This window comes from Triticum aestivum, chromosome 2B (assembly GCF_018294505.1).
Source record: "Triticum aestivum cultivar Chinese Spring chromosome 2B, IWGSC CS RefSeq v2.1, whole genome shotgun sequence".
In the NCBI taxonomy this organism is placed as follows: domain Eukaryota; kingdom Viridiplantae; phylum Streptophyta; class Magnoliopsida; order Poales; family Poaceae; genus Triticum; species Triticum aestivum.
In genome coordinates this window covers 553,144,690-553,159,437 of record NC_057798.1, presented here as the reverse complement: position 1 = coordinate 553,159,437, position 14,748 = coordinate 553,144,690, and the positions used below count along the sequence as shown (strand labels likewise).

General features: G+C 42.8%; 1 protein-coding gene across 1 annotated transcript; it reads left to right on the top strand.

Moving 5' to 3' along the window:
• On the top strand, positions 1–3,096 carry LOC123041619 (serine/threonine-protein kinase STY13-like). Its single transcript, XM_044464207.1, has 6 exons — positions 1–573; positions 1,550–1,671; positions 1,872–2,080; positions 2,156–2,330; positions 2,416–2,553; positions 2,689–3,096. Exons 1-6 carry the CDS (start codon positions 177–179, stop codon positions 2,899–2,901), a joined length of 1,254 nt encoding a protein of 417 aa, XP_044320142.1. The 5' UTR covers positions 1–176; the 3' UTR covers positions 2,902–3,096.
• The last annotated feature ends 11,652 nt before the right edge of the window (positions 3,097–14,748 follow it).

Here is a 14,748-nt window from a genome sequence, read left to right as displayed (position 1 = left end):
TCAAAGGATCGGGCGGGACTCTTGATCCCACGCGTTATATATAGCGGCATGTTGTTACGTGGACGTGGAATATACTTCCGAACTTAAAAATCTCGCAAGTCGTTATCGATCTCCTCGGCAACCTCGACCTGCAGCGAGCTAGGCGCCTAGCGGCTAGACCTAAAACCCCGACCTCGATGGCGGCGGAGGGAGAGGTGTCGGGAACAGTCGATACCGCCGACGTGATGAAGATGGACGAGAAGGAGAAAACTGGAACCCTCGATGCCGCCTACGTGATGAAGGTAGATGAGAAGGAGAAAACCGTGGCGGTGCGCTCGGGGTTTCTCGGCGGCGGCGGCAAGGAGGAGACGTACACCCGGGCCGACATGATCGACCTCGAGAACCTAGACGTCGAGAAGCAGAGGGAGTCCATCGCCAAGACTCTGGCTCTTGAGAAGCAGCGCCACAAGGACAAGGATCAGCCCATGGCGCCCTGGGAGATCGACCTCGCGAAGCTGGAGGTCCACCACCGGATAGCGCCTGGGACCTTCGGCTCTGTGTACCGCGCCACCTACGACGGCAAGGACGTCCTAGGTATGAACTACTGCGATTTTGTCTATCGACGCTCCTCCGACGCCGTTTTAATGTCCGTGCATGCATAATAAAACTATGAAACAAGCGTTGGTTTAGGCTCGGGTTTAGGGTTTGATTGTTTGTTTTTTCTGCGGGTAGATTGGGTTTAGGGTTTAAGATCGAGGCACTAGCTAGTCTCGTTCGTTTTGCTATAAGGTGATGGGATCTATCTTAGATCAACTTTTCGTGTTTTGTCTTGCAAAATCATGAAATCCAACAGTCGTGAATTACTTGATGTGTTTTGTTCTATGCTATATTAAAATCAAATAGCAGCTAGCCAAATCGGATGGATTCTTTTTTCGTTTCTTTTTTGAGAATCAGGATGGATTATGTTCTATGCGCCATGCTTACCATCATCAGTATATTTTGGATTACTATCATGCACTACATATGCATATTTCCCATCTATGAACTCTAGTTTAGATGACGTATTTTCTATTTTTCTTGTATTCCCACCGCCAGATTCTTTTAAAAAAAAAAAATCTCGCCATTGATACATCATCATTGTTGGTCTTTGGATTCGTTAATGTGTCTCTATCTAGCGGCCTGCTCGAATAATGTAAAATTAAAATTGAAAAAAATTGTTATTTCAACTTTTGTTTCTCAGTCAGCTGGTCAAGTGTTCTGTTTACATATCCTAATAATTAAACATGTTAGGCCGTTACATAATAAACCATTACTATATGCTTAACTCTTATAGACATTTCGTGGCATACCATCAAGTTCAATTGTACTACTCCCTCCGTTTCAAAATATAAGAACGTTTTTTATACTATGCTAGTGTAAAAAACGTTCTTATATTTTGGGATAGAGGGAGTAGTATACTGCAAGTTTTATTGTGATACTTTAGCCAGCTGCCAAAACATTAGAATGCGGCGAGCCCCTGCTCTTCCCAGGGATTATAGTTAATACTTTTTTTCCCCATGCGTGTATGAAGCCAAACTATTGGATTGGGGAGACGATGGACTTATGCCAGAGACTGAAATTGCTATTCAGCGCGAAGCACTGAGGAAGGAGGTTGTTGTCTGGAAGGACCTCGACCACCCAAATGTCACAAAGGTGAATATTTTTGCTCCCCGTGAAGACATTTGCATCCTATATTAGGAATGTTCAATGTAGTTTTTTTGGGGGTAGTAGCAATATTTGTTCTTTTTGCTTGCTCAGGACTAACAATAGTGGGCACTACACAACTGTCTTCTTTAGAGCGAGGCTTTCTTTGTGTGGTACATTCTAAAAGTCTAATGTTTTCTTCCTTGCAGTTCATTGGTGCATCAATGGGTACCATTGACCTTAGTATTCCACCTCAGAGCGGGGAGTGTAGTGCACCCCCTGATTTTCCAGAGAGTGCATGTTGTGTCGTCGTCGAATATCTCAGTGGAGGAACACTGAGACAACATCTATATGCAAACAGGGACAATAAGCTTACATATGAAGAGGTGGTTGAGCTCGCATTGGATTTGGCTAGAGGGTAAGCAAAGCACTTTCACTTATTTTCCAATCTGAATCTGAGGTTAACGAATAATCTCATGTATTCCTTTTACAGACTGGCCTATCTACACTCGAAAGATATCGTGCATCGGGATGTCAAAGCAGAAAATATGCTGCTTGACGCAAAGGGGACCCTTAAGATTGCCGACTTTGGGGTCGCGCGCGTGCAAGCTAAGAATCCAGGAGAGATGACAGGCATGACAGGCACGCCCGGTTACATGGCTCCGGAGGTATTACTCGCTGCCAACCAATCGCTCTAGGATTTTGGTGCTCAATTCTTGCATTTCTTAAAAACAATCTTCTTTGCATTTACAGGTTATTATTGGCAAGCCATACAACAGAAAGTGTGATGTTTACAGCTTTGGGATATGCTTGTGGGCGATCTATTGCTGTGACATGCCGTACTACCCAAACAAGAGCTTTGGAGAAGCCTCCTCTGATATTGTTCATAAGGTTTGTTTCAACCGTCAGATCCCTCCATCATTGTTTCTCCCAAAATTCGTTGCATGGACAAGCATGCATGTTAAATAAGCCTGTGCAACAATACTTTTTAAGCTTACAATTTTACCTTTTATGTTGTGTGCACAGAATCTGCGGCCAAAGATCCCACGCTGCTGCCCGGCCCCGTTGGCGAACATCATGAAGAAGTGCTGGCAGGCTGACCCTGAGAAGCGGCCCGACATGTTGGACGTTGTGCAACTCCTGGATGCTCTTGACACAACACACGGCGGAGACATGATTCCGGAAGGGAAGACCCACGGATGCTTCTGCTTTTTGAGGCCCCGTCGTGCAGGTCCATAGATTTGTCTCCAACGAGCAACATTATGTTAGATTTTTGCCGTTGCCTTAATTAGACACGTGTGATGGTGTGCTTCAAAGTTTTTTTTTCTGGAAGGGGTGTAATTTGAAGTTTACAACCCATGGTTAATTCGACACTTGATTCATGGTCGCGTCCGGTGTCTTATGTTTTGGATCGGCTTGACCTGCTGGTTTTTCCTTTCCTTGTTTTTTTTTTCTGTTGGGATACATAATGTCATCAAGACATGAACACATCAGGGCAGCATTGGAGAAAATCCTAATTTTGTCTGTTCTTTTGCTGTTCTGCACTCAAACGAGAAATTGAGCTGAGAAGAGGCGAGTCTGGCAACCGACAGAGTGCTGAGCAGAGGCGTGAGTATTGAAGGATAGCAAAGCCTCAGTTCTTTTCTTTGGGAGAAACGCGGGCTCAAATTGGTTGATGCTGATCTGCACCCCGCAGTCTTCAACGGATGGATCTTCTCGTGGCACATGGATGGATGGATGGGTTTTGGCTCTCGTATAGTGGAACACAAGCTGCAGAATGCCAAAAATACGATTATATTTCAAAACCAGGAACAACCGAGATGGTAGTAGGGATGCACCCAATCCACGAGGCTGTGCTCCTTGAATGTGAGTGCTAATTAATGAAGGGGCCGACTATTGACAAGTCGAGTAAAAAACAATTTCAGGACAGTTGATTTCGCGAGCCGTTGCATTAGAAACAGACGTTTGAATGGTCATATTTTTCATCCGTTTTCTCTCATGTTCACCTTTTTCCTCGGATCATATCATCGCTTCCCTCCTACTCCCTCCGTTCGGAATTACTTGTCGCGAAAATGGATGTATCTAGATGTATTCTAGTTCTAGATACATCCATTTCGGAGACAAGTAATTCCGAACGGAGGGAGTAGATCTCTGCTTTCAACGTCTTGTCCTAGCCTCGCCGTAGACTACAAAGTCACAGCGTCGACGTTGACGGCACCAGCTCTGACTCTTTCTCGTCCAGGGCCTCGCACAGTCCACGGACCTCACTGCGATTAATTAATCTTGCACGACCATTGAAGCAACGATTCAGAAAACAATCTATTCACTGATTAATCAATCAAGAAAGAATCATTTGTTAAATCAAACTTGCTATATACTCCATCCGTCCAATTAGAGCAAGTACAATTGAGTTATGTAGGCGGATTATAAGAGATGTCACGTCAGATTTTTTTTCTTAGTTAAGAGATGAGAGAAGCAAGTCGTAGGATTATAGCCAGCTGCAGAACGGGCTTCAATATCCTTTGTGAATGACATTTCAGCAAAATCGGACCTGCCATGTCCTCGATGGTCCGGTCAACTGTTTGGCATATGTTTGTGGTCAGGTCGTCTGCGTGCGCCCCGGGGGGTTGTATCGGGGTTTTCGCTCGTCTTTCCTCTAATTAATCGTGCAATCTCTTCTTCTTAATCAATAAAAATGGCAAACCTTTTGCTTCGTTTAAAAAAACATATTAATGACATAGCATGCAATATACTCCATCAGAAAAAGTTTGTCCCTCAAATGAATGTATCTAACACCAAGGAACAAGCTTGAGACAAGGTTTTTCGGGCGGAGGGAGTATCTAACAATTATATGAATGGCCTATTAGAATGGCTATATATGACATGGCAACTCCATATAGTCAGCTATTGATTATACGATTAGCCATGCTTTTACTGTAAGTGTTAATTGATTAGTCATGCACATCCTTTCGTTCTATTAATTTAATCCTAGTACTAGATAGATACTCCATCCAATCCAATCGTGATTATTAATTTCCATAAATACTAATAGGAATCAAATTACTATTTGATCAACAAAGCATTAACTTAATCTTAGAGTTAAATACACTGTAGGTGCCTCAACTTGTCTTGCACGGTCAGTTTGGTGCCCAAAGTTGTAAAATATACAAACCTGGTGCTCGAACTTGTTCGGCCATGCAAATACGGTGCCTCCTTTCGTATTCTAACGTAGTCCAGCACACGTGGTGTGCCAGCATGGCGGAGGCGCACCTGTGTGGATGAGAGCGCGAAAGTGATGGGTGTTGTGCGCATGAGATTTTCTTTATACAGAAACCCACTTGTATTTTTTTAATCACATAGGAAAGATTTGAAATAAAGTGTATGCTAATGAGAAATAACATGAAAAAAAATCAAATTGAAGGGGTTTCGAACCAAGCAGTTCCTGGTCAAATACAGCTCAAACTGTCCATAGAAATAGACAGTTTCCACATATTGCTTTGCAGTTTTCCTAATGCGTTATCTATGGGTTTATTTTTTTTCCAAGTTCCTGTTTAGTTTCATGGCACGTAAACTTTCCATATAATAAGTACAATATGAACTTATTTCTTATTTGATTTTTTTTCTATTTTCATTATTGCGTACTTTGAAGAGGCAAACATGAACTTTTTCAAAAAATTATGGGGATTGAAATAGTTCAAACTATATTAGAAATTATTGTGTAAATTTATGTATGTTCATTCTGGATAACAAGCATCTTCATTGTATTTCAAAAATACCCAATTATTAACAAGTTGACAAAGCTGTATTTTGGAAACTATTCAACATGCATTAAAAACTACTATGTTGAACTTTTTAATACAATTATCAAAATGTTACAGAATAATTTTTTTGAACTTTTTTCAAAATACACATTAACATTTTTTTATTACTAGAAGAACATATTTTCAAAAATACGTTCTAATTTTAATACATGTGAAACATTTTCTGAAAACATGTTGAACATTTTTAAGTGCACTATCACTTTCTTTAAGTTTATGAAGTTGTAATTTTTTTCCTACATTTCTTTTTTTAATGGTAAAAAATATGAAAAATAAAAATAAATTACATGAAAAAATAAAAACAAAACTTGTGCGAGTCCATAGAAGCACTATATATAAATAAAAATCACTTGATGAGGTACATAGCAATCAAAGCGGTTTTTGGAGCATGGTGGCCATTGAGCATGCTTGTTTTGAAAGGCTAAAAAATGGCACGAAAAAGTTTCAAAAAGAATTAATAGTTTTCACACAAAAAACGTATGCATGTGCTCTAAGTGACTTTGAAATTTCGTTCGAAATTATGTTGTATTATGCCCTGCAAAAAAAGACAAAAATCCTGCCAGAAAAACAAGCTGATTTTTGCATGTATTTGCTTTTTTTTTCTATCTCCCACACACAAACATAGATTTTGATGGAAATTCACACGGATATATTACACTTCTATGTGTGCATGTGCAAAATACTTAGAATTTTTTTAGCTATAAAAATCCGTTTCTTTGAACTTCGAAAAAAAGGACACAAAGTGTTCGTGCTCCAAAGTTATTTTTTGCATAGCATTGCAGTATATAGATCGAGTTCGAATTCGTCAATATCTACTGTGCAGAGTATGGCACGGTGAACGTTCACTCCGTGCATGTAATATGAAGGGGTTTTCTATAAAAAAAATACTCATGTGATTTTCTTTTTTTAATTTGTGTGCGGTTTTCCTATCTGATTAAATAAAATATGAGCGGGGTTTCTATAAAAAAATCCTCAGCGCGTGTGCCATCCAGCCCTTCCTAACTCTCAGCCAATGACAGGTGGGCCACTGCCATGCTAGCATGACACACGGGCTGGATGTACGTCCAGGTACGTATGGAGGCACCATATTTGCATGGCTGGACAAGTTCAAACACCAGTTTTGTGTATTTTGCAACTTTAGACACTAAACTGACTGCGCATGACAAGTTGAGGCACCTCCAATGTATTTAATGTTGGTTTTGATCTGACGGCTTAAACAGGCCAGTTAGATCTATTAGTTTAACAGAAAAAAGGAAAAGATAACGTTAATGAAAAGGCCCCACGCACCAACATACGTGAGGTTTATCCCAACTAAGGCGCCCTGATCGGGGGCACCCAAACCAACTGATGGTTTAGGTCCCCTGTCGCCAGCGCTACATAAAACGGAACGGGAGAGGGTTGGCAGCCTGCGCGATCACAATTCACGTACGGTTTCACTCCCCTCCCGATATTCTCTCACCCCATCCGATCAGGGGGAGCGCTGCAGCGACGGGAAGACCTACTCCAGCCGCCGCTGCCGTCCCCGGGCAGTGCCGGTGGCGTCCTGAGGGCATCAGGAAGTTGAGGAGGACTTCTACCTCGACTACATCACCCCTGCATCAAGCCTGCACCAAGCAGGCGATCATGTCCACTGCCGTGACACGTAATGATCCTCTAAACCCTTCTCTATTCATGTTTTTAGGTGATCTAGATGCAATCTGTTCCTGCTAATGGCATCCCAGAGATGCATAATTACTCTAACAATGGTATCAGTCGCCACGTTATGATTGCAATAGGTCCCTATATTATTGATCTGTAGATCAATATGAAGTTTAGATCAAGTCAGGTTTAGGGTTTTTTTATGATCAAGATTGAAAGTTTTAGCCCTATGATCATGCTACTGTTTGACGTTCATGCCCATTGCCGTCTGCAAATAATTATGTGATATCCTATTTTTGCTTCGGATCATTACTGTTAATGTCAGTTCCTTTTAATTAACCCATGTTAAAGATTAATGCTCATGGTTATGTCACGGTTAATTAGAATCAATCATGTTTAAGTACTGATTCCGGTTTTTGATAAGCAAATTAGAAGGCAGAGGGATCAACAGTAGCAAACCCCCCATGTTGAAGAACCCTAGAATTTATCCCCAATTCCAAAGAACCCTAATTCTGAAATTAGGACTGTTTACACCCAAAATCAAGCACTGATGTACACGAATTTGAAAAGAATGAGGAGAATCCTCACCTAACGCGCCGCGTACTCGCCTCTTCCCTTCGGGGCCCGCGCAGCGCCCACCGTTGCGCGAGGGCGAAGACGCCACGACGCGCCGTCCTCGGGACGACGCGTGGGACGCAGTTGAGCCGCCGCCGCTTCCGCTCGAATGGACGCGCCCTTGTCTTGGCCGACGCCGAGCAAGTCGCTGTCGCTCCTCATGCCGCGGTGGCCGGTGTCCCTCCTCCCTCCTTGATGCGCCATGTGCATGGACGCCGGGGCAACGCTCGACGGGGGAGCGCGCGAGATTCATCCTGCTGCACGCTCCTCCGGCGAGCGCAGCCGCCGCGCCGCCATGGCCGGCGCGCCTCGAGCAGCCGTGGTACCGCCGCTCTCTTCGCGAGCGAGAAATGCGGGGGAGGGGGGAGAAAATGACTAGGGTTAGGCCGGTCGGCACTTTTGTTCGGGCTCCTAGCCGCGTCGGCCGTCCGATTCGATCGAGCGGCTCTCAGCGACGCGGAGCACCGGCTCGGGCCTTTGGGCATTAATGGGCCATTTTCGGTCACGGGCTTCGGCCCAGGTTGCCTTAGCCCAGCGCGTTTTTTTTCTCTTTACGATTTGCTGCTGGGCTGGACCGATTTACGCGTAGCTGTGGGGTATTTCGGGCCAAAATTACTGTCGCGATTTTCTATTTTTCCAGTGCGTTTAAGTTAATAAATATTATGATTTGCACTGTTTAAACCAGAAAATGCGTAAAAATGTAAGAAACACATTATTATTCTGGGTAAAATTGAACCAACGAGATTTTTTATTCAGGATTTATTATGTGTTTTTTGGATGATGAACCTTTTTTTTAGACATCAAAATAATGATAATTTTTTTTATGTTGATGTTTAAATTGAGAATGAAATGACTCTAATTTTAATTCGGACCAACGTTGTTTTATTATTATGAGTCATCCCCTATGATATTTTAATTCCATGTTTTTTCTGCCCAACGGTGTTTTGACATGGAGTTGAAATTAAATACTTGGCATGCTTGTTTATTTACCAACGTAAATTTATAATCATGCAACTTTACTTATGAACTTTTATGATGATTTCAGCTTCCGCTCCATTCCGGTCCGACACGATCGAACCACTTACGGGGAGTAACTTCCCTCGTTGGAAGTCCCAAGTCGAATTATGTTTGGGTTGTAATGAATTTGACTATGCCTTGAGGGAAGAAAAACCTGTGGCACCTGTGGCAGGTGTCACAGGGTATGCAGAACTCAAGAAGGAGTATGATGTTAAGATGGAAAAGTGGAATAAGTCCAACCATATTGCGCTTCTCATCATGAAAGCGACAATATCGCCGGACATTTTTGAAGCACTTCCTAAGAAAGATACTGCTAAAGATTTCCTCACTGAAATGGAGGAGCAATTTAAAGGCTCCGATAAAGTGTATGCTCATGAGCTTTTTGCTAAGCTTCTTCAGAAATGCACTATTGACGGAAATGTTAGGCAGCACATATTGAGGGTGGTAAATGCTTTCACCAAGCTTAAGGCTTTGGAGTGTTCTTTAAGTGAAGCCCTTCTTGTCATAATTATTCTTGAGTCTCTTCCTGAAGAGTTTGAACAATTTAAGGTCAACTATAACTCTTTAAAGGAAATGGCAACTCTCTGAGATGACCGCAAGGATCGTCCAGGAGGAAGAGAGGATCATGAGGCAGAAGAAAGACCATGTCTTTCATATTGGCTCTAACAAGAGAAACCATGACGGGCAAGGTTTCCCTAAGCCTCAGAAAAGGCAAGTCAAGAAAGAAGGCACTAAGCCATTCAACCCTAAGGCATTCAAGGGTAAAGAAGCCGGTGGTTCTTCTTCTGCTCCTAGCAGCTCCACTGCTGGAGAAAATGCTTGTAACTTCTGTAAAGAGGAGGGACACTATCAAAGGGACTACCTAGGCTTTCTAAAATGGATGAACAAAAAAGGTATTGATGAAATTACTTTTGTAGATGAATCTCTTTATGTTGATTTTTCTATAAAGTCATGGTGGATTGATTCAGGGGCAACCACTCACGTTGCTAACTCTATGCAGGGATTCGATATGATCCAAACCATAAGAGGAGGAACAAGAAAGCTTAAGGTTGCGAACGGAGTTGAGGCCGATGTTGAAGCTGTGGGATCTCTCACGTTGGAGCTACACACTGGCCACACTCTTAGATTGAATAATGTTATTTATGTGCCTACCTTAAGTAGGAATTTGATTTCAGTTTCTCGTTTAGATGATGATATGTATGAGTGCCATTTTGGCAAGAAACAATTTGCTTTGATCAAATGTAATAAGAATGTAGGCATCGGTGTTAGACGAGGCCAACTATACATGTTATCTCTTAATAATGATTCACTTATGCATGTGAGTGATGAAATTAATGTTGAGAAGAAATGGAAAGGAGTTAGTAATTCTTTGAAATTGTGGCATTGTCGTTTGGGCCACATTTCGAGGGGGAGAATGGAACGCTTAGTTAAAAATGAAATACTCCTCCCATTAGACTTCTCAGATGCAGACAAATGTGTCGACTGCATTAAAGGAAAATTCGCAAAAACAATTAAGAAAGGAGCAGTAAGAGCCATAGGGGTTTTAGAATTAATTCACACCGACATATGTGGACCCCTTAACGTTAAGTCTGTAGATGGTTTTGATTCATTCATTACATTCACGGACGACTTTTCCCGCTATGGATATATTTATCCCATACGTGACCGATCGGAAGCTTTGGAGAAATTCAAAGTCTATAAAGCGGAGGTTAAAATCAACTGAACACAAAAATCAAAGTTGTACGGTCTGATCGCGGGGGAGAGTATTATGGTAGGCATGCTCCTTATGGGCAGATTCCTGGACCTTTTGCCAAGTTCTTATCTGAAAATGGAATCATTGTTCAGTACTCAATGCCTGGTGAACCACAACAAAATGGTGTGGCCGAGCGCCACAACCGCACCCTTATGGATATGGTGCGAAGCATGCTTAGTCACTCGAGTTTACCAGTAAGCCTTTGGATAGAGGCATTAAAGACAGCTGCACACATACTAAATCTTGCTCCAACTAAGTCAGCACCGAACACACCTTACGAGATGTGGGCGGGAAAGAAACCGAGCTTGAATTACTTACGGGTGTGGGGTTGCCCTGCTGAAGCTAAAGTTTTCAATCCGCAACTTAAGAAATTGGATCCAAAAACAGTTAGATGTTTCTTCGTTGGATACCCTCATAGGGGAAAGGGATATCGTTTTTATTGTCCAAGTCACACCACCAAGTTTGTGGAGACTAGACAAGCGGTATTTTTTGAGGATAATGAGGTCACAAATTTAAGGGAGATCGATCTTGAGGAGAAGCGGGTTTGTGTACCATCCCCGACTATCCAAGAGATTGTTTTTCCAATACGAAGAAATGTGACATCTGATGATCCTGAATCTCACGGTTCAGTCTCTCAGTCGAATGGTGATCCAGAAACTAATAATGAGAATCCAAACACAAATGAGGATCTCCGAGAAAATAATGAAAATGATGATGTTCCACCACCACCTCCGCCCATGGGTAGACCACGGCGTGAGAGGAAGAAAGCCATATCAGATGATTATATCACTTTTTGATGGAGGACATGAATGATATGGGAAAGGTGGAGGATCCAACCTCATATAAGGAAGCCATTAAAAGCGAAAATTCGTCCAAATGGTTGGTTGCCATGGAAGACGAGTTGAAATCTATGGGCTCAAACGACGTATGGGACTTAGTAGAAGTTCCCGATGGAGCTAAGAAAGTAGGCTGCAAGTGGGTCTACAAAACCAAGTATGATTCCAAAGGGAATGTCGAACGGTTCAAGGCAAGGCTAGTGGCAAAAGGGTATACACAGAGAGAAGGCATTGATTATAAGCAAACCTTCTCTCCTGTGTCAACCAAGGATTCTTTCAGAATCATAATGGCATTAGTAGCTCATTATGACCTAGAACTACATCAAATGGATGTTAAAACGGCATTTCTAAATGGCGACTTAAAAGAAAACGTTTACATGGCTCAGCCAGAAGGCTTTGTTGTGGAAGGGAAGGAACATTTAGCATGTCGTCTAAATAAATCAATTTATGGCTTGAAGCAAGCTTCAAGAGAGTGGTACCTCAAGTTTGATAAAATTATCAAAACTTTTGGTTTCACCGAAAATGTTGTGGACAACTGCATATACGTTAAGTTTAAAGGCAGTAGGTTCACATTTTTAGTCCTATACGTTGATGACATATTATTGGCATGTAGCGATAAGGATATGCTGCATGAGACCAAGAATTTTTTGGCATCCAGTTTTGATATGAAAGATCTTGGTGAAGCCTCGTATGTCCTCGGCATCGAGATTCATCGAGATAGGTCCAGAGGAACGTTAGGACTATCTCAAAAGGCATACTTTGAGAGAGTACTGAAAAAATTCAATATGCATAAGTGCTCACCCTCACCTGCTCCTATAGTTAAGGGCGATAAGTTTGGGACATTTCAATGTCCGAGGAACCAATGTGAAACTGATCAGATGAAGTCGGTTCCTTATGCTTCAGCTGTTGGAAGCATCATGTATGCTCAAGTATGTACACGCCCAGACTTATGTTTTGTAACCGGGGTGCTTGGCAGATACCAATCAAATCCAGGACCGGACCACTGGAAGGCCGCAAAGAAAGTCTTGTGTTATATGCAAGGAACTAAGGACTTCATGCTTACATATAAAAGAACTGATAACCTAGAAATTATTGGTTATTCAGACTCTAATTTTGCTGGGTGTGTGGATAGTATGAGATCCACGTCAGGTTATATATTCACACTCGTGGGAGGAGCTATATCGTGGAAAAGCTCCAAACAAACGTTAACTGCTGGATCTACGATGCAAGCAGAATTTGTAGCATGTTATGAGGCCACCGGGCAGGCTGTATGGCTAAAGAATTTTATACCCGGACTTAAAGTGGTTGACAGCATATCTAAACCAATCTTATTATACTGCGATAATGAACCAGCAGTTTTCTATACGAGTAACAACAGGTCAAGTAATGCTGCCAGACACATTGACATAAAGTATCGTGTTGTGAAAGATAGAATCCAGGATCAAACAGTTGATGTTAAACATATAAGAATGAAGCATATGCTTGCGGATCCGCTAACAAAAGGCTTACCACCCAGTATTTTTCGTGAGCATGTTGCCGGCATGGGACTACTGGAGGCCTGATGATTCTGGAATAAGAGGACCATTAAAATAATCCACTCCCCAATTAGCAAAATGCTTTCCATTTCGAAATAGGCGGGTGTACTATAAGTGTTGAGGTTCTATGGCGTTTCGAACTGTTGTAACACCTCACTTTGGTATATCATTCCTATGTAGAATGGGCGAATGAAGTTAAGCCTAACGATCAAGGGGGAGAATGTTGGTTTTGATCTGACGGCTTAAACAGGCCAGTTAGATCTATTAGTTTAACAGAAAAAAGGAAAAGATAACGTTAATGAAAAGGCCCCACGCACCAACGTACGTGAGGTTTATCCCAACTAAGGCGCCCTGATCGGGGGCACCCAAACCAACTGATGGTTTAGGTCCCCTGTCGCCAGCGCTACATAAAAGGGAACGGGAGAGGGGTTGGCAGCCTGCGCAATCACAATTCACGTACGGTTTCACTCCCCTCCCGATATTCTCTCACCCCATCCGATTAGGGGGAGCGCTGCAGCGACGGGAAGACCTACTCCAGCCGCCGCTGCCGTCCCCGGGCAGTGCCGGTGGCGACCTGAGGGCATCAGGACGTTGAGGAGGACTTCTACCTCGACTACATCACCCCTGCATCAAGCCTGCACCAAGCAGGCGATCATGTCCACTGCCGTGACACGTAATGATCCCCTAAACCCTTCTCTATTCATGTTTTTAGGTGATTTAGATGCAATCTGTTCCTGCTAATGGCATCCCATAGATGCATAATTACTCTTAACATTTAACTCTTAATCTTACTAGATACTCCACTCAATCCAGTGTGAGAGTTTTAATATCCCATAGGTATTACAAGTCGTGATCTTTTTAGTCCATGTGCAGATGCTGCTGTGATCCAGCTTAACCAGATTAAATATAAGTTTGACTTCAGCCCAAGCTCTAGCTGCTGCTTGGACATTTTTTAGCATCAACATCGAGCAATTGTTTGATGCGTGGTTTCGTGCTCCATCCGATTGCCCCATTTGTTGGATGCATATGCACATTATGTGCTGCCACGGTGAGCAATTGTTGGTCATTTATATGTTACGAAGCAATTGGATATTGGGCTAGTACTTTGTAGTGCTTGTACATTATTTATTTCTCAAATCTATGATAAGCACTTTTTTGACTTCAAAATCTATGATAAGCATAATAAAACGATGTTGTACAAAATAAACATCACACAATTACAGCTTAGAGGCATTACAATATTTTCATTAGAGAATTGGGAAAATAATTAAGCTAGAGGAACAGAAGTCGATAACTGGAATGTGGTTTCTCTAGAGCTTATTTCCATCACAATTTCTCTAGGTAGCTTCGAAGAAGCCGTTCAAAGTTGATTCTGCACAAACTGGAGCTCAAGAGAATATTCCGATACCTATGGACGCGTTTGGTAGGCTGCATATAGCCCAATCAGGCCCGGGCGGGATGAAAAAACATGTTTGGTTGCGTCTACAAAGGCCTGGCTTGCATACGAAACTTAAAGCACCCCATAGCCTGGCTCGCAGGGGACGCTCGGACGGCCGTTTCCAGCGAACCAGGCCGAGTCGGGCACAAAAATAGGTCACGGCGTAGGGCATGGTGCAATGGGGAATCAGGGCGGAGATGACAGGAGACGAAAATCGGCGGATGCGGGATGGCACGAAATATAGCCTCACCCCTCATTTACTCGCTCACCCCTAGCTAGCTCTAGGACAAGCCCTTCCTCTGTTGTTGCCACCGGCAGCGGTAGTGACTCAGATCTGCCGAAGCGGCAGCAACAACAACACTCTCCGATGGCACCAGCTTCTTCTCTCCTTCATCTTCGAATCCGTCTAGCCATCCTCGTCTTAGTCATGCCCTCC

Excerpts from the sequence above, each read along its gene's own strand:
- LOC123041619 (XM_044464207.1), top strand. The coding sequence starts at position 177 with ATGGCGGCGGAGGGAGAGGTGTCGGGAACAGTCGATACCGCCGACGTG. Across the intron at positions 574-1,549 it reads CGACGGCAAGGACGTCCTAG|CCAAACTATTGGATTGGGGA; the intron begins GTATGAACTACT and ends GCGTGTATGAAG. Across the intron at positions 1,672-1,871 it reads ACCACCCAAATGTCACAAAG|TTCATTGGTGCATCAATGGG; the intron begins GTGAATATTTTT and ends TCTTCCTTGCAG.